General features: G+C 41.6%; 1 protein-coding gene across 6 annotated transcripts in view; it reads left to right on the forward strand.

Moving 5' to 3' along the window:
- PALM2AKAP2 (PALM2 and AKAP2 fusion) overlaps positions 1–19,406 on the forward strand; it is a 508,788-nt gene that overhangs the window by 301,186 nt on the left and 188,196 nt on the right. For 3 of the 6 annotated variants that reach the window (XM_082403766.1, XM_082403764.1, XM_082403768.1), the window contains 2 exons: positions 330–431; positions 10,705–11,400. The exons of 1 other annotated variant lie outside the window; for it this stretch is intronic. In XM_082403766.1, coding sequence (XP_082259892.1) covers positions 330–431; positions 10,705–11,400 — 798 coding nt within the window. The remainder of the gene's footprint in view (positions 1–329; positions 432–10,704; positions 11,401–19,406) is intronic. 2 more of the 6 variants (XM_082403767.1, XM_082403769.1) reach the window with 2 other exon arrangements.

Raw genomic sequence — 19,406 nt, forward strand, 5'->3', positions numbered from 1 at the left:
AATGGCTCTCACTAGTCCATCTCTCTTTTTTTTTTTTTTTTTGCCCCCTGAACTCATTGTACTCTTAGAATCTAGAGCTTTCTGGTGGATCTTTTAATACATAGAGCTGTCCTGGGGCTTGAGCTCTCTGGCCAGGATCTCTCCTACCTCAGCTACTCTACTGAATACCAGTCACTGGGCAAATGCTGGTCTTTGTTTACCCTGATCCTCTGTTGCAGTGGCCGCCTCTGTGGTCCATTATGTAGGGCAGACAAGCTGCTGTCTCGGCAGTGAACCCATTGGGCCTCCCAACACTGTGCCTAATTGTATTCCCTGTTCTCTGCTACCAGATGCAGTAAATTACATTTCCTCCCAGCTCCCCGACCTGCCAATCCTCTGTTCACGAACAGCACAACCGTCACCTGGGCAGGACGGAACCAGCAGAGCAGCTGGTAAGTCCTGGGGAGCTATTTGGTTTTGATGCCAGGACTGACCATGGGGCTTGCGTTTCTCTGAGCTTTAATAATGAGTGATGCCCAGATATCCTTACATAGGGGGGGACCCTGTCCTCAGCACAGCTTCAGATGTAGAATTTACAGTGGCCACACTGGGCAGGCACTGGGCCCTGCTGGGTGTCTGAGGACCAAAGGGGAGGGAGTATTGAGAAAATCAGAAACCATTTTCTTCCACTTCAGAAGAGTCTGTCTTGTGTTTGTGGTCTTTATAGCTGTCCTCATTCTTAAAGTTCATTTGCACTCTGCCTCCAGGGATTTTTATTTTCCATATTGGAATAGTACAAGATCAAATGAGCTATGCCGGGAAGCTGGAGGGAAAGTATTTTCAAAGTGTATGAGTATGTTGCTGGAATCCTTTGGGAATCGAGCTGTTTGTATGTTGTGAACATATATATTCTCAAGTCTTCCCATTTCTGGAGTTATTTCTTAACTACTGTGGTATATTTGGGAAATAAAAGGAGCAATTTAAAGAGTATATGTTTCTTGCTAATGTTTCTCACAGTTGTGGATTTTAGAAAATAATACACTTGTGAGTATAAAGCCTATAGAGAGCTCTGCTTTCCTCTGTTCAATGTGAACGTGCCTCAGAAATCAGAACTGGATGGCCGTGAACAATAAATCTCTATACCGATCTTTTTGCTCTTCACAGAATTGCACTGAGGGCCGGGGTGGAATGGATAAATGAACTGCCAGGGTTGTACAGTTCGTGACAATGTAGGTGAACTTGAATCTGAACATCAGATTATGCTTTACATAATCTAGGTAAATTTATGTTTAAAATAAGTCACCTAAGGACACCTTTTATAAGACAGAATAATCATGGACCGTTAAGTCAGAGGAAATCCTTTATACAGGCCAACCTGAATATTTTATGAAGCAAATAGTCCCTCCTTATTTTAATATAAAAGTAAAATAAAAGGGCAAGTAAGTATTGACATAATTGTCATGCGCACTGGCTAAATTTCAGTATCTACCGAGTGTCTCTGTAAACATCTTAGCATCATGTTGCTTTTACATACAGACTCACAGGGTTCTAGAGTTGGGGTTGGGGGGGTTGGGGAGGACTGTAAATTGTGTCTGGTCAAACCCAGGCCAGGTCAACAGATCCCCGGATAGTTAAAGGTTAAGCCAGAACTTGCAGCCTACAGTCATGCTACAAAGGAACCATTGGCAGTGACTTAAGCTGTGGATTCTTTTAAATGCTCCAAAATGCACGTCTGAGATCAGCTGGGGATAATAACTCTTCAAAAGTCACATACCTCCCTGCTTGTTATTAGAGTGTTGGTAGTTCCCAATAGCTGTGCGTAAACAGCTTTGCAGCCCCTTTCCACATGTTTCTGCACCTCACGGGACATGCAATATGACCCAACTAATGGATCGGCTTATGGAGCGGGGGTAGGGGCAGCGTGTGGGGACTAATTTTTAAGAGATATGGAAAGGATTCGTAGACAAGCAATGTAAAGTTCGAGAGTGTTCTGTTGCTGGGATTGTAGTGCCGTGTGCATAAGAATACACATACTATTACAAGCTAGTATCCTTCATCTTCAAAGATACTGTAAAAACATAAAGATCCAAATAGCAAAGGCATTTTTAAAGAAGTCTTATGTGCTCAAAATCTTCTAAAACATAAGCTTACATGTACTTTTGTTTATTAGGTAAGAACTAATTTGCATAAATGTATCTATTGGGGAAATACACAGACGCAGAGTCTTGAAAGGAATTGCCTTTGATGTGGTTAACTGCTTTGTCCAGGCTGTTTTTGAAGTAGAGCATCCAGATTAATTGTCACTTATGGCTAACAGTGACTAGTCAGAGCATGGATGGCATGCAAATTAATGGCACTCACCATTAATGGAATTCTTTCTCCTAGATATAATCCATCTTGCTTTACGAACGTCCTTTTGGAAATTTGCTCAATCTTAGGGCCATTTTAATAAATGTCACCGGTCATTACTCAGTATTATGACAAATATCTGATTGTTTGGAGTTTGGGAGGTTTTAGATTCTGTATAAATGGGAATTTATTTAGAATCATTGCTTTGCAGATTCAGGAAGCATCTATTCCAATCCCTCATTCAGACATGGAATCCGGGGGATAGAAACCCTGCAAAGAGGCCCTCAAAACCCACAGTCACCCACCATGAGACTGGGTCTCCCTCCAGGTGGCCCATTCTGTCTATAATTGATTCTGACAATTGGGAAGTTCTTCCTCTGATGGAACTCTCATTAGTCTGCTGCTTTCATCTTCTACCCATTGGTCCTTATCCTGCCCTCTGGAGCCCCTCAGAACAAACCTAAGTTCTGATTTCCCTGTAAGTAGTTGAAAATGGCAATCACGTCCTGTCTTTCCCAGGTCCTCACTTTCCATCCCCTTAATACCCACAGCCCCGGTCTCTTCAGCTGGTCCTGAGGTGAAGAGGTTGCTTTGACACCCTCTTCCATGCCTGTCCCTCCTCTCTGAACGCTCCCCGCTTTGCCTCTGAAGTACCGGGCTCAGAGTTGCCGAGCGCGTGCACTCTGGGCTGAGCCGGTCAGCCCACAGAGCGGGGCTTGATGCCACAGACCGTGTGACTCACTTGGTTGCCATCACAGCCTTCCAGCTTCAGGCTCTAAGGTAAAGCCTCAGAGGTACGTGACATGTGCCACTACTGGGCCTCCTTTCCTTTGTCCAGTGGACTCATCACTCCAGAGTCATTTCAGTGGCAACGAGCGGTCTGTTCCCCACAGCTGCACACATACCGCTTCGCCTTATCACGTGCAGAAGAACCCACAAAATCCTTTATTTCTAATCTCGAGAGGCAAAAGTAAGGAGGAGCTATGCACCTGTCAGCGCTTGGTAGATTTCATATGACTATTAAATTTCTTCTTGTTAAAGTGTCCCTCGGGAGTGTCGGGGGGCCTGGGGTCACTGAGGAGCCTCCGGAAGGTGGGGAGGGGTTGAGGTGAGGGGACTTGGCAGTCAGGTCCCTTGTGTTCGCTCCCATTTCAAGCACAGCAGCTCCCCGGCGCTTGTGTTTCCATATTGTATTTCTGCATCAGATTTCATTTGAATAAAGGGTTTAACCGTTTTGAAAGGAGAAAACTGTCTTCTCTGTTGTCTGGATTTTTACGGCTTGCGATTGTGGCTCCGAAGACACTAACTTTTCCTCTCAGTTTATTATCATCTCAGATCTGAAAAGCACACTTGCATTATTTATCATCATTTCCCTGATAAAGACGTTGAACAGTTGGAACCAAAGTCAGAGGCCTGCAGCTCACCGTTAGGGATCTCCTGGCCCTTGGGAATCCTCACTCGGCACCTATGGGGCATGGCCCTTCAACCAGTGACAGGTTCTGGCAATTGTCCTGATATTCAAGGCACGTGTTTCTGTCTTGACAACTTAAGGACATAGGGACTTTCTGATGATCCAGATATGCTGTATCTCTGGCATTTGCCTAATCTGCCTAGAGACCTTGAAGAAAAAAGAAAATGAGATGAATGTGCGTAGCTTCTGCTCTTTGAAAATTAACTCTAGAATTCAGCCAGCCATGATGTCAAGCTGTTTCTATGTAGTTTATGGAATTCCTTTCTTCTCATTTTTGAAAATGAGAACTTTGAGTCACTGCCTCCAGCGCCTTTCCTGGTATGTAAAATCCTTGAGACAAATTCATTGGTACGGGAACTGGAGCCCAGGGCCGAAAGCACTGACAGCATTTGTATCCCTGGGTGCTTTATCATTTTCCAATCTTCTCTACTCATCTGGGTTTCAACGACCTCTTAGCAATTTCTTTCTGGCACTTTTCAGGCTGAAAACTGCCCTTCTTGACCAAAAAGACTGAAGCAAAATCGATATGAGAATTGGCTTTGGCCTTTTTTGTCCTTCAGCGCCATGCCCTTGCTGACTTATTTTTGTTGAAACCACAGTGTCTTGGGAAAACAGTTGATTCGAAGAAATGTTTGATTACTGGTTTTTGAAGTTAGAGATTGCCCTCTGGGATGAGAGGGAGGATCCACTCTGAATGAATGTCCTCATTTTCATTGTTACTGACATCAGAATGCCAATTTTATATCTCCAACCTCAAGAGAAGGAGTGAACATAAATGTATATGTATAATCATATACTCAGAGGGGTAAGACTGTACATATGTATGTTCATTCAATAAGCCAAGCATGTGTATTGTTTCTCTTCCACATTCCTTGTATAATGCCAGCTACTTGACGATCATTATATTGGGGTGATCTCACTGCTGGGTGGTGGTCCTGGTCTGGCTGTCTATCACCCTCGTCTGGTACTTGACACATCACTGACTCACAAGCCACACAGGCTCTTAATGGCACCATGGAATATCAAAGCTGGATACTATATATATATATATATACACACACATATATATATATACACATACATATATATGTGTATATATGTATATATATGTATTTGTATAACTGAATGACTTTGCTGTTCACCCGAAACTAACACAACATTGTAAATCAACTATACTTCAATTAAAAAAAAAAAAAGCTGGATACCCTTCATTGTACAAATGGGAAAAATGAGGCCCCAAATTTGGATGTGACTTGAATAGGAATTCAGACTTACTATCTTTCTCCCTTCCCCGACACCTCCCATCTTACTGACTGATGACAGCGGGGCGTGACTTTTTATACTTTACACGTGGACCCTCAGCCTTATTCTTCTGCCCACTGGTCACAGTGAGTCAAAGGAAGTGAGCTGGGAGCAGCCTGGGTTGACAAATTTAACAGTGATTGAATGGTTCTGTCCTTACGGAGACAGGACAGAGTCCTGTCTTGTGTGCTCTTGTCTCGATCCTGAAATGGAATCATGCCAGTTGGTGCCCCCCTCTCCTTACTTGTGTCAGGTGCTGTTGTTTCTTCTTCCCTGGGCTCCTTAGAGCCCTTACAGCTGCTCTCTGTTTGCCCAGGCTGAAGGTGACAGGGAACAAGAGAGTGTGAAGAGCTAGGGCGGTAGGTTTGACCCGGAATCAACCATTCTCTGCTCCTCAGACCCTCTCTCTGAGCCCTGCGGTGCGCAGGTATCTTCCCTGGGGGCCTCCCACTCTTGCCCATACCTGGGTCTTTTCAGAACCTAGAAACTGGGATTATCGATCCCTGTTAGTGTGTCTCTGCTTCTTCAAGGTGGCCCTTCTATTGGTGAGAGAGCTGTTGGGGAGAAGAACCAAGAAAACCAAACAGAGCTCAGAGTCACAGCACCAATGCAGTCGTCCATTTGTATCCCTTTGCAGAAACTGGTCACTTTGGTTCTTATTCTTCATTAACAAAATGGAGATACTACTCTGCTCTCTCACCCGATTATTGGAAGGAAGAGCAAACATGTTGTGTGTCCTCCAACCTCATGGTCATCAGTGTATAGTATTTGGAAATCAATAATTAAATATATCATTTTATAAAGACGTACTTCCAGATTTCAGTCATCCCATCATTGCAATGTCCATTGGACTGTCTTCTTTCTTTTTTCTCTATCTCCTGGTCCTTCCTCTAATACTTTTCTTTTTTTTCATGGGGCTTTTTCAAAATCTCTTTCAAGGGCTCCCCAGAAAGTTTCTTCCCCTGAGCAGTACCACCCTCCTCATTTTTTTTCAATAAGATGAGCTTAGATAACAAGCCCTTACAATCCTCATCACTGTGTACCTGTGGCATGGGGAGCCTTGAGGAAAGAAAAGGGCAGATTCGAGAGTGTTCTTTGTGGTTAGAGACGAGGGCATGATGTAAGGGAGAGGAGAGGTCTTTGGTATACGGTACTTGGCAGGAGTAAAAAGCAGAAGAGTTTTAAAAATTGTGTGCATGCCTCGTAAACAAAATGTTGACTTTAAAATGTAAGTCTTATTTTCCTAAGAAAATAAGTGGTTCATATCCACCCTCGTTCACATTTGGGATATTATTGGCTGAGAACTGAAGCAAAATAGAAATACTTATTCATAAACAACACATTTAAGATAAATGTTCACACTTCCTGTGTGGTTTTGGGAATGTCTAATAACATTCTCATATATGTATCCATAAAGTCTAAGTATTGTCTTAAGAGAGTAGAACTTTAAAGTTATCAGCCCTAAAAATGGCAATTATGTGAGGGGGTGAAGGGGTTAACTAACCTTATTTTGGTAATCATTTTGCAGTATATATGTATATTGAATCATCACATTGTACATCTTAAACTTACATATGTTATATGTCAACAATATCTCAATAAATCTGGAAACAAGCAAACAAAAATATTGCCTTTGTGTAAACCAGAGCTTCTCGAAGTGTTTGCCTGACTCCCCCTTACTAGAGAAGAGAGTGAAGGCAGACAAGGTATGTGAGACCAAACCTGAGGAAACCTGCTAAAAAATCTGTGGTTCCTTTGAAGCCCAGCATCTTATCTGGGGAAAAAAAATACATACGAATGTTGTCTTTTATGGCATAACATATCTAGGTTTCTTTTATTATAAAAATGTCTTAAAGTGTTCTCTCATATTCTAGAAATATTGAAAGAACAGTGTATAACATATAAATATAAATATTAATCTGTAACCCTAATGAATCCATGTCACTTGGGGTTCAGTTCCAGAGCCATGTCACAGTTAAAAAAATACAGCTTAAAATCACAGACAAAAAAAAGAAAACCCACTGAAAAGAAACTCTGTTCTTTACCTATTTTTCCTGAAGGATATTAAAAGGGATCCAATTCATATCTGCACCCAGAAGCACTTATGTTCCCTTTACTTCCCTCCACACATAATTCTCCAAAGCATCATCCACGGCCACAGAATGTTCCTTCCCTTCCTTCTCCCACACAGCTTTCACTGTCTCTTCCATTCAGCTCCTTCTTTCTCGACTCTTTATTGTATGGATCTACTTAACCGTTCTAGCAAAGACCTTCTCCTTGTCATCCCTCCTTTCAGTCCAGTCTCTGATTCTAGGAACAGGCAAGGACCAGATGAGGTTGGGGATTAGGATGGCAGAAAAGGGAAAATTGGACCAAAAATGACAGCATTCTCATTGGTGGGCAGAGAGAGAGAGGGACATCCCTAAAGATTCCTATGTTCATAATTTGTATCCTATCAGATATGGATATAAAAACAGAAATATTTTATTCCATACTCTGTATTGATTGCAGCTCAATGTATCATTTGGTTCATATATTACTGGATGTTTGCGGTGTTGTATCTATAACTGACAATCATTATTACCTTTCTTATTTATAAATATGTCCCATGAGTGTGTTAATAGTGATAGGACATAAGAGTTTAACCCAAAATTGTGCTTTTTAATATAAATGTAATATTTAAAGAACAGGCTTTTGGAGCCCATGCAAAATTTTAAATACCTATTCTATTTCTTTGATAACACATTTTGTGGAAAATCAGGAAATAACAGAAACAGATATTTCTCTTGATATCACCGTCATTGTGTGATCTCATGTACCTCTATGACAAATATTGGTTGGCCTCCCATTGTGTCACTTAAGGAAACTCAAGATCTTTGTGCTGAGCAAGTGAAACTTTCAAAACAGACACAATGAAAAATCGAGCATTGGATTTTGCTTCAAAATCTTTTTAGCTAAGTGTTAACCGTGATCAGATTGTATCTTATTACACAAGCAGATGGAATAATACCGTTGCTATTTTTTTTAACCAGTACAAATATTAATCACTGTGTGTACCTTTTCATTGCTGTCATATTATATAAAGTATTTGTGACTAGATTAAAACAACAAATTAGACTTTTCAGTTAGTAGCAACTGTTTCACAGGTATGTATAGCAGGTACCTTTTCTACAAAAGGTTCTAAGGGTAGGTGTTGGGAGGGAGGGGGAATCATAGAAAGATGTCGGGCAAAAAACTAGCCTTCAAGGATCCTAAGTATCTATGGAGCTAATAAAACATTCCCACAGATAATTATATTACTGCGTGGAAAGTGTTAAGTGCCTTCAAAGAGGTTTAGAAGAAGTGTTCAGAGAATCTTGAGAAGAGAGGGATGACTTAGAGATGGGACGATCAAAGAAAGCTCATGGAAGAGGGTGCTGTTGACCTGGGCATCGATGGATGAGTCATATTTGGATATAAAGAAACTCAAAAGAAGGACTTTTCAAGAGAAGGGAATCTTAAAAGCAGGAAATGTTAGGTGTGAGATGGTGTTTGTTGGTCGCTCTAGAGGGAAAGGAAGCAATGAAATGTGTGATTGGAAAGATAGTTTGGATCTTTTTAACACAGTTGGGGCACTTGTAGTTCTTCAGAAAGAGGTAGGGACTCAACGGCCATGATGAGCAGAGGTGTGACATAGGACTCTAGGGTCTGCCAGTGGAGGAGGGACAAAAGGCAGTCTAGGCAGAGGGACAGCAGGCGACAGGGATGAGGAGTCATGGGGGGATGTCCTGGGAATAGTGAGAACTTTGTTATGGCCTGAATGGATGTGGGATGAGAGGGGCCACAAGACAAGACAAGAAAGGAAGATTGCAGACAAATGCCAAAGGTAATCACATGCCAAGCTAAGGAGTTTGGTGTTTACCCTCTACAGACACAGGAGCCAACAGAGGGTTTGTAAGTAAAGTAGCTCTGTGGGCAGGGTGGAGCCTAGGCTAGCAGGGGTCGGCTGACTTTTTCTGTAAAGGGCCAGATCATAAATATTTTAGACTTTGTGGACCACGTATGGTCTCTGTTGCATATCTTTTTATTTCCTTTTCTCTTTCTTAAATTCTTTCTTTCCTTTTCTCTTTCTTAAGTTCTTTCCTTCCTTCCTTTTTTTTTTAACTTTTTTTTTTTTTTTTTTTAATGTAAAGACCATTCTTTGCTCCTCTGGCCATGCAAAACAGGGCCTCAGCTGCCTTTGGCCCACTGGCGATGAAAAGACAGAAGTAGCAGTTAAAAATCAGACACAGGTAATTGTGCCGAAGAGGGCTTGGTCTAAGGCAGTAGTGATAGAGGTAGTGGTGAGGAGATGCATGGGGATGGATCTGAAATAGAATTAGTCTCAGCAGTTGTTTGACTCTGGGTAATTAGGAAGAAAAGGAAAAATCAGGTGTGATTCTGAGGCTTCTCGCTTGAAAGACTAGGTAGTGGAGCTGGTGTTACTTCACACCAAGACTACGGGGGAGTTTTTTGAGAGAAGATGGATTCAGTTTTGCAGCTGCAGAGTTTGATGTATCTGTGGGTCATTCAGGGCAAGGGTGTCTGGGGACAGTTGGCTCAGTGGGTCTGAGGCCCAGTTTCCTCCCATCCAGGCCGCGTGCCTCACAGGGAGTCTCTGAGGTAATAGATTTGAAAGTATGGAGTGTCAACCAGGAAAGAGCTGGTTCTTAGGAAGCTCAGACCAGCAGCAGGATTTGAGATGAGTTGGAGAGGCCAAGATTGGACCTGGGAAGACCAGGTAAGAAGCTCTTGTGATATCTAGGGAAGAGGAAGTAGTGTCTCAGATTGAGTGGTGGCAGTAGCACAGAAAGAAGGCGGGCAGATGGGAGGGAAGTATGGGGCAGAATCTCGAGGACTTGGCGGTGCGTGCATGGGGGAAGAAAGAGGCTTTCTGTGAGGATAGTCCTCAAATTCCAGTGTCGTGGGTTGACGCCACCTCTGGTCTGTTCTTTTTCTAGTTCTTATCTTAGAAACCTAACAAAGTGACTGACGCTTACAGAGCATATAATCTGACTCCTTTCATAGCTTTCAATTTTTATAAATATCCTCTTTTAGAGTACAGTAGAGGATGGCCATGTGCCACCTGGAAAACCCTTTGTGTAATCTTCATTACAGAAAAGGGAAATGTCTAAAAAACGTAGAATACTCTGTAAAAGAATTTTTAAAAGAGATTTAAGATTTTGGAACTAGGTTACATCTTAACCAAGGGCTTTAAAATTGTCTATAAGCCTAAGGTATGCTCACGATCAAGGTAAACTTGCATGTCGTCAGCCTCCCTGTAATGTGTCACACTGGATCTCAACAGTCGCTCGTGGCCTTATTTTAGCTCATCTTCCTGGGAAGTGTGAGTGCCATTGAGATATGGTAACTCTGTACATGTGTCTTCCCAGTGCATTTAGCTGCTGTGTTAAAACACATATATAACCACCTCTGTCCACATTGCACTCACTCTAACACTCAAGATGCTTGGCAGTTAGACTAGAAAGGGCACAGCACCTTTTTTTTTTGTCTGTTTGGCAATTAACCATTCACTGGCTTTTTTTGTTGTAACATGCACTTCCTTTCTCTTGTTTTCATTCAAGCTGTGTACGCCATGGAAATTAATGTGGAGAAAGACAAACAAACAGGAGAGACCAAGATTCTCTCTACATCCACCATTGGCCCAGAGGGTGTCCATCAGAGAGGAGTCAAAGTCTTTGATGATGGTACCAAAGTAGTGTATGAGGTGCACTCAGGAGGCACCATAGTAGAAAACGGAGTGCACAAATTAAGCTCAAAGGATGTAGAAGAGCTTATTCAGAAGGCTGGACAATCAAGCTTAAGAGGAGGGCACGTGTCAGAAAGGACTGTGGTTGCAGATGGGAACCTCAGCCACCCTAAGGAACATATGCTCTGCAAAGAAGCCAAGTTAGAAATGGTCCATAAGTCTAGGAAAGATCATACTTCCGGGAACCCAGGGCAGCAGGCTCCAGCCCCCAGCACTGAAGGGCCGGAGGCAAACTTGGATCAGCCAGTCACCATGATTTTCATGGGCTACCAAAATATCGAGGATGAAGAAGAGACGAAGAAGGTGCTAGGCTATGATGAAACCATCAAGGCTGAGTTGGTCCTCATTGATGAAGACGATGAGAAGTCACTGAGGGAGAAGACGGTGACAGATGTGTCCACTATTGATGGGAACGCAGCTGAGCTGGTGTCCGGGAGACCCGTCTCAGACACCACAGAGCCCTCATCCCCCGAAGGGAAGGAAGAGAGCCTGGCCACGGAGCCAGCCCCAGGTACCCAAAAGAAAAAGCGCTGTCAATGCTGTGTTGTCATGTGACCACTTCTTTCTTCCCTTTTCTTCTGGGCAGCCTTTGTGCTCTCCACCACTTACGTAGACCTCCCTGTACCACTAACTGCGATACTGTGAACTGGAAGCAAACACCTGCCTTGCCTTGCAGTTGGATTGCTTTGATCCCTCTTATTTTTTTCCCTTTCGTTTTTTTTTCTCCAGTTTCCTCAGCTCAGAGACAACATGCATGTGTGTGCTTCACTCTTTCCAAGAACTTGCTTTTCCTCTAAACCTTTCCTTGTGTCTTCAAGAGGGAATCGGTTCCTTACTGCTCGATTGGAATGGACTCTTCCTAGCAGCCAGTGATCTAGTAGCCTTAATTCACTTGACTGGAATTGAATCCATGGGCATCGGGGGTTTCATTTTGTCGTGTGTTCCTATCACGTAGTCGCACATCACCACGTCACTGATTTCTCACTTGCCTCCCTCGCTGTGGATCTTTGCTTTTATATCTCATGTGGCAAAATGCTATGGGCTCTAGCCAGTTGCTAGTGTAGCCAAAAGTAGACCTTACTTAGTCTGTCCAATCTAGGGTGATGCTTTTTGCTGCCTTATATAAGCTTCCAGGTTACGGTATTGTGTATCTCTGGCTTTCTGTTAAAACAAATGAAATTGATGTAAAAGAAAAGAACCCAGTGCTTGTCATAACTGAATTGTAGGGACTGATTCCATAACCTGCCCATCAGCAGCTGTCTCTCTTTCTATGACTTAACTGATGGACCCTTTATATAAGAAGCACTATTTTTAACTTTCTAAGGACATGAAACAAGCATTGTTTTGAGCATCAGCAGTGATCTCCAAAGTTAGGCGAACCCATGAGCCTTGCTTCTATTCTCTAAAAAAAAAAAGAGTGTAAATTTTTATATTGTTTTCTTTTTCACGGATATTTTCTGATCATGTTCATCTGTTTTCAACGAAGGGGTCATTTTGAGGAGTTTCTCTGTAGTGACCATATTTCTAAAACAGTCCTTCTGACCTACAGTGGTTGCTGTGATGCTTCCGCTCCATTGTGGACGGTGCTGTTCCTGAATTAACTCTTCATCTCACCCGCCCCATTGATTCCAGAGCCTTCCATCTGGACTCTTTTCTTTGTGTCCCCATGAGAAAGAGAATGTTTCGCGTACCATCACCATGTAGGTTTACCCACCCCACAGAATTAAACTCTAAAATGTAAAAAATGTTTAAAAGATGAAGAAGGACCTATCTTCTCACCTTAAGTATTTTAATTCGTTCCACAAATACTGATTGAGTGAGTGGCACATAGCTGAGCTTCTTCAAGCATTGTTTCTTCAACTTCTGAAGATTCCAGAACATCAAAGGATGGTTTTTAATCTAGAACACAATGAACAATTCTTTAAATTCTTAGCATTCCCCCAAAGCAAAGAGCCACAGGTATAATAAAACCAAAGGGAAGCAATATAGTAAAATAATAATAGAGTAATGAAATAAAGCTGTAACATTTGAATTGATTTTAAAACAGAGATATCTTTTTAGTTTTTTGCCCGAATGTTCATAGCATTGTTGCAGATAATTCACAAAATTATCTACGTTCCATAGAACCTACTTTCAAAAAACATATGATAAGATGTACTACATCAAGTTTAACTTCTGTGGAAAGTAGATGAGGGAAAAGTAAGGTGACCTTGAGAGAATTTTATTACAGAACCAACTCAATTTGTCCTAAATAGCTATCTTAGTGCTAAATCTATTATTATTTTTAATTTTTTAGCTTGAAATTATATTTATTCCAATTAAAAGGGGGAAAACCAATATTTTTTAATTTTCAAAGTTAATCTTTCCCAAATAATTACATTTTTAACGAGCACAAAGTAAGTCGTTTTATCACCAATATATAGACCAAAAAAAGTTAAAGAAGGGAAAAAGTAACGAGCTAAGTTCTACTTTCTAAGATGATTCCATCCATGGCTTGGTTTTGAACAGCTGAGGGAATTATCTCTAAATCTCAGGTTCAGCAAAGAAGCTTTTTTTGAATAAAACTGTTCTATTATCTAGAAATAATATCTGGTTTTGCTGCCTATAAACTTTCAGCTTCGTGCTCCTCAGCAAATGGTCATTTTAGCATCATTTAAAGGTTAAAAAAAAAAAGAAGAAGAAGACATGCCAGAGAAACCTCTTTACAGAGAAAAAGAAAGCAGCTTCAATGTTTTGGACAATCTCTGATTTTAATAATTTATTTAGAAAGAAACAATCTAAAAGTTTCCCATAGCTTATCTTTTTTTACTCATTTGGGGATGAAGACTATTCAGTTTGAGTTTTTAAAAGCACAGTTAGTGAGTGGAATGATAGAATTTAGCCTTGGGCGTACTTTTGATAAACGGAACCACAGAGTCTTTCAGGACAGATCATTCCCTGACCTACGCTTCCATCAGTGAGTTATTTTCTCATGAAGAAAATGGTCTTTACCTCTCACTACAAAACCACACGTGAGATTTAAAAGACCAGTGATAATATGCGCTCTCATTTACCAATAATTAGTATAGGGATTAGCAAATTATATGAATTAGAGTTCTCTGTCTACTTTTACTGGTAAAGCTTATCATTTAAATGGTTTTTCAAGTAAGATGTGTTACGTTTATTAAAATGATGTGTGACCACAGTAAACGAAGGTGTGTTTGAATATGGCGTATGTATTTGTATAGCTTGCCTCATTTTCCTATTGCAGTGGGAGGTTCAACTTCAGCCAGTACTTTTACGGGATGAGACCTATAATCCCATCTACAGAGAAAAGGAACTACCCTTCATAGTGAAAATATAAACAGAGTTGTGATTGTGAAGATTCTGCCTTTGCTGCTGGTACTGGCATTGTCTCTGTAAACACTTTATTATGTATGGTATCACGCCCTTCAGAAATACAGGGTATTGACTTATATCACCAGGCTAATTAGAGAATCAGTAATAAAGCTGCAAAACCATGATCACTTTTGAGCTCATGGTTAGTTGGACTTTCTTTTCAAATCATATACTCAGAACTCTTTAAATGGAAAGAGGAGAAAGAGGGAAAAGAGGGTCACTGCATTTGCTTAAAACAGATTCTCAATGGCATGGAGTTAAAGATCCTTAAAGAGTTAAAATGATAAACCTTATATATCCTGAAAAATCTTGATGACTTGTATACCCTTGACTTTTTTTTTCTCTTTAATGTGCAGTAGGACAATATTAAGGAGTTTTCTTTTTTTACCTTGTGCCTCGTTTACCCACAATTATATTATTTTCCTTATATAAGCAAAATTATTTGCCTCTAAAAGTGATTTGACAATGTCCAGCGACATCACTCAATACTGGCAGTAGAGAGGACGAGGGGCTAGGGAATTCTTTTCTGGGTAAACCCCAAACATGGTTTCCTAAAATTATTCAAAGGCTTTCAGAAAACTCAAATTCTAGAGTTCATTTGATTTGACTCTTTCTGAAGTGTTAATGACGTGTTATCTGCTTCAGAATCCCACCTAGTCCATTTTACTTTCTGGTGATAAATGCTTTTCCTACATGCAAGGAGGCTTTTTATTTTGGTCAGGGGCAAGTTTTTATAAAAGGGGGAAATCATCTCTATATAATTTCCTAGAGTTACGATATCATCTCTGGAGCAAAATGTTGAGGCCAAGTCTGAAAACAGCTGATTTCTTTTCACTTCCTGCAGAACATCATTTCAAGGGACCACAGAACATCCTTGACAAACACCATTTATTTAATGCCAGTGAACCAGTGGGTAGCAAAAGAGGTGGCGGGAATATGGCGATAGAGGCAAAAACTGAACCACTAAACCAGTTCTTCCTTTTTAAGAAACTAACCCTGTCAATGTAAAACACAGACGAACATAGACAAAATATGCACGGAGGATTTCTTTTGTTCTTACTTAAAATCTAGAAGCTCAGCCATCTCTGTTTGTCACCAGACCCACTTGTGGAGTTTAACCCACCAAAGGGCCCATTCCTTGTGGGAATATTCTCATCTCCTGCAATGTTATTTTGTTTACAACAAAAACCATTCCAAGGCGAGAGCAGTTTTATGTTGTACTTTCGCAACATGTACATTCATTATTGAAACCATGAATTCTCAGCATAGTTAAGATAAGTTTCAGAAACTGTGTAAATATGCAATCTTTTAGAAGCTCCTCAGTTTATTAATCAAGGTATATGTAGCTCCACTGATTAGGATAGAACCAGAAGGTATCTTTTGTCCTATTGGATAGTACAACCCAGCAGGTACACGGAGTGATGGTATATATCGCAAAACATCTCCAAGTAATGCGCAAGATGGCATCTGGGATTCCTGTTGCCAGTTCGCCTTCATTGTGTAGACCTCTTCTGGTCTAATCAGGAAAACTTCCCTGCGTTTTCTAGGGAAAAAGAAAAATCCATCTCTTATGAGGAGCGCAGTGCTGTTATGTGTCTCTATTTTCATAGCTTCAGCAAACCACATGATAAAATCTCCATTTTAAAACCAAAATGCTTATTATTTGAATGTAGAAAAGGCTAGAATAAAGATTACATCCTGAAAGTTTCAAAGGGCAGTTTCCCTGGGGATCCTTAGACCAACCTCATCCCCTACCCCTTAATTTTTGTATGACTTAAATAGGCCTCTGCGTCCCCTCTCCACTCCAGTCTAAAATAAAAAGGTCTGAACTGTAGCACAAAAAATCTTGCTTTCAATGTGAAAATATAATATATATCTTTGGGGAACCACAAACTTTCTGCATCAAAGATCTGGACAGCCTTAACTTTTGTAAAAATTTTTCAGTGCTCTCTTTTACTAAGCAGAGAAACAAAATGTTTCCTGAAATTAATGACTTTTTAATATTTTGTGACTATTTTCTAAGTTTCTACAGGTTCATCTTCTCCCCATATTGCCTCTTACTAGTCACCTGGGGCTATTTTTTTTGCAAGTCATTGCATTTTTATTAAAAGAAAAGTACATCTTATGAACCACAAAATTTCCTCTAGACTTCAGGCAGTCCTTCTGGAGTAAAAGAACAGAAATACAGAAAGAAAAGAATGACAGGGTGGCTTTTTCTTTCCCCCCCTATGGTTAATGTACTGTATGGTATATATGTTTACAGAATGTATCTGCCTTGTGATGTTAACAAAACGAATGACAAAAGAAAAAAGAGTTCTGATGTGCCATTTGAAAGTTTGCCTTAGCATCACTGTTTATGTTCTTTTCTATCCTTTCAAAATCACAGGTTGTATTCCAAAGCTGTATGAACACAACATTCTCTTCCCCACCCCTACCCAGCCCTCTTCAGAGCTGTGAATTTCATCCCAGGAGCCTGAGGCAGAACCTTGCAGGTCTGGCCCAGGTGGAATAAAGTAGGCAGAGCTTGGGCATTGCCTCTGCATGTTTACCAACCAAATACTTCCTTGTGTTCCCTTCTGAGCCTGCACTATCCCACTCTGACATTCCTGGGGTGGGCTTCATGCAATGTGTGACCTCCTGCAGTCCTTCCCACTGTAAGGGAGGTGAACTTGTGGACCCCCCTACCTGGGTCTGGGAGCATATTTTTAAGCACAATTGGCATAGCTTGAAAAAGCGAGAGAGATGGACTCAAATGGTGTGATGGAGCCTTACCTGAGGGGTGTGCCCATTCATTCTAGTGTAAGACGAGTGGCGTGATATAGATGGGAGTAGGGAGTGATTATAGAAATGGAATAGTTTACATTTATGTATTTTTTTAAGGAAAAATATTTTTGTAATGAAATTTAGATGCATTATGAAGCTTGAGTTTGAAAGCACCCTTGATTGATTATTTCTCCATTCCATTAAGGTAACTTTCTGGTGAGTTCTGTAGCACTAGCCCAGACCTTGGGGGGCATGAACAGAGGTCCCGTGACCTGCCCTGGCACCAGCACTGCATGAAATCCAGTGTTTCCCAATAGTCCTAGGTTGTACGATCCAGCTTTCTATACCTGTCATTAGACAACCTGTTACACGGCTTGATAGCTCTGTGAGCCACACCTTTAATAATATAGAACGATCTTTTGGAAGGAGATACCTGTTTTAAACGAAAGCTAAGCCCAGCAATTATCTAAGTTCAACTCTTTCACATATTCAAGGAGTAATTGCTACATTTGAAGTTAAGGGACCACTCACTATGGTACATTTGAGTAACACATGCGAAATGGTGAGTCAGAATCATCTGGCCATCTACATAATGTACACAATATACATAAATGTATAAACCAACAGTATAAAACCTACCAGGAGTTCTTGACCTTGTAAATATCAGTGAGGCTGCATCCTATTTTCAGAGTTAAGTAGAGACTGGAAAGAATTATCCTTATCCATCCATAAAGGAGATAACTGAATTTTTAGAGTTCTTGGATTTTTTCCCTCAATTTTCTGCCACATTCTTGAGTTCCCATCACAGTCACACTCGGGTTCGTGAAGATCTTCCCCCGCACCTGTTCATCTGTCTGGCTGACACCAGAGGTCAGAGGTCACGCCTAAGAATCTGCTCCCTATTCCTGTTAGACTGTCCTCCCAAGCAGCACCCTTTCCTAGGATGGGATCTTCTTCTACTACCCTAAAAGACCAAGAGCCTTCTTCCAACAAGGCAAGGTCTTCCACACACTCTCCATTTCAAGAAAAGTAACCTCTCTGGTTCCCAGGCACATCATTTTAGTTTTTTCATCATCAGAATCCCTCCAACAGGCCCAATTCAGGCCCAACTATGAACCGTAGTGTCATGGCAACAACTCCAGAAATGAAAGAACCATGCAATTGCCTGAGGGTGGTAGGGAGAGGCCGTGTGCCCTGGCCTCTTGTTACTATGGGAACCTCTCGGTTTCGAGATGAGGTGGTCAGGCAGACATCCAGTCACTTGGTTTTGCAACTAGTCTTTATGTACAAAGAGACCACCGGGCAATGCCTGATCTCAACTAGTCTGTGTGTGGCTCCAACTCCCAATTCTGTCATATCCCATTCTGGCAAGTGGAAAGAGTCCTATCCTTTGTGGGGTTCTGGAACATTCTTTCCTCCTCTCAAACTCCTGACTTAAAAGAGTCAGCGTCATACAGGGGTTCCAGAAAATGTTGTGTCTGATGCAGCTTTCAGTGAATGTAGGTTGTTGATTGGAATGTTCGGCTTTAGCAGCTCACTCGGGGTGAGTGACATCACTGTAAATATATCCATTTGGTGGTTGGTTGCGGGGTGGGTTGGGAGCCTGTTGTGCTTACTCTGAATTAGACTTGCTGGGCTATAGCTGCTGTACTTTGTAACCTGAAGTGTACTTTGACTGTTCTGTCTCCTTCAGATGAAAAGCAAAACAAAAACCGACTTCAGAAATAACACTGCCAGCGACAGCCGATGCTGTACTTGTAGCTTCTCTCTGTTCCTCTGTACAGTATTAATAGACAATAAACTGCCTTTTCACTGCATCTACCTCTGTGTGTCTGTGCCCCGGTTCTTTCCCCTTCTCACCTGCCATGAGTGGACTTCAGGCCAGACCTCGTGGGGAGCACCTCCGACTGCTCACTAAAACTCAACGCTAATCCAGTGCTTTTCAAACCTGAGCCTGCTTCAGCATCACCTGGGGGCACCCGCTAAGAATGTGGAAGCTCGACCACACCTCTGGAACTCAAATTCAGATTCCTGAGTGGGGCCCAGTAGCCTGCATGTTTACTGATATCTCCAGGTGATTCTGATACATATGCCACCTCACCCAGCCAAAGGTTTGGGTGCCCCTCGGTGGGAATCCCTGTGGCCTGCCTGTTCCAGCTGGTTTCCACATTAACTAATCCTTTCTCTAACCCCCTCTTGCACATCTGTCTCAACACCTGTCATCCCTTTTCTTGTTCCTTATAAGCCCTCAGCAGTGGCATTGCCTTTGATCCCACGGGTCAAACTCGGTCAGCCCCTTAGTTTAAGTAGTAAGAGTTCATCCAGTGTGATCTTCTAAACAGGAGCCTCTCAAGACACATGGGGACTTTGTTTCTC

Source organism: Balaenoptera borealis, assembly GCF_965194805.1.
Source record: "Balaenoptera borealis genome assembly, chromosome: 8".
Taxonomy (NCBI): Eukaryota; Metazoa; Chordata; class Mammalia; order Artiodactyla; family Balaenopteridae; genus Balaenoptera; species Balaenoptera borealis.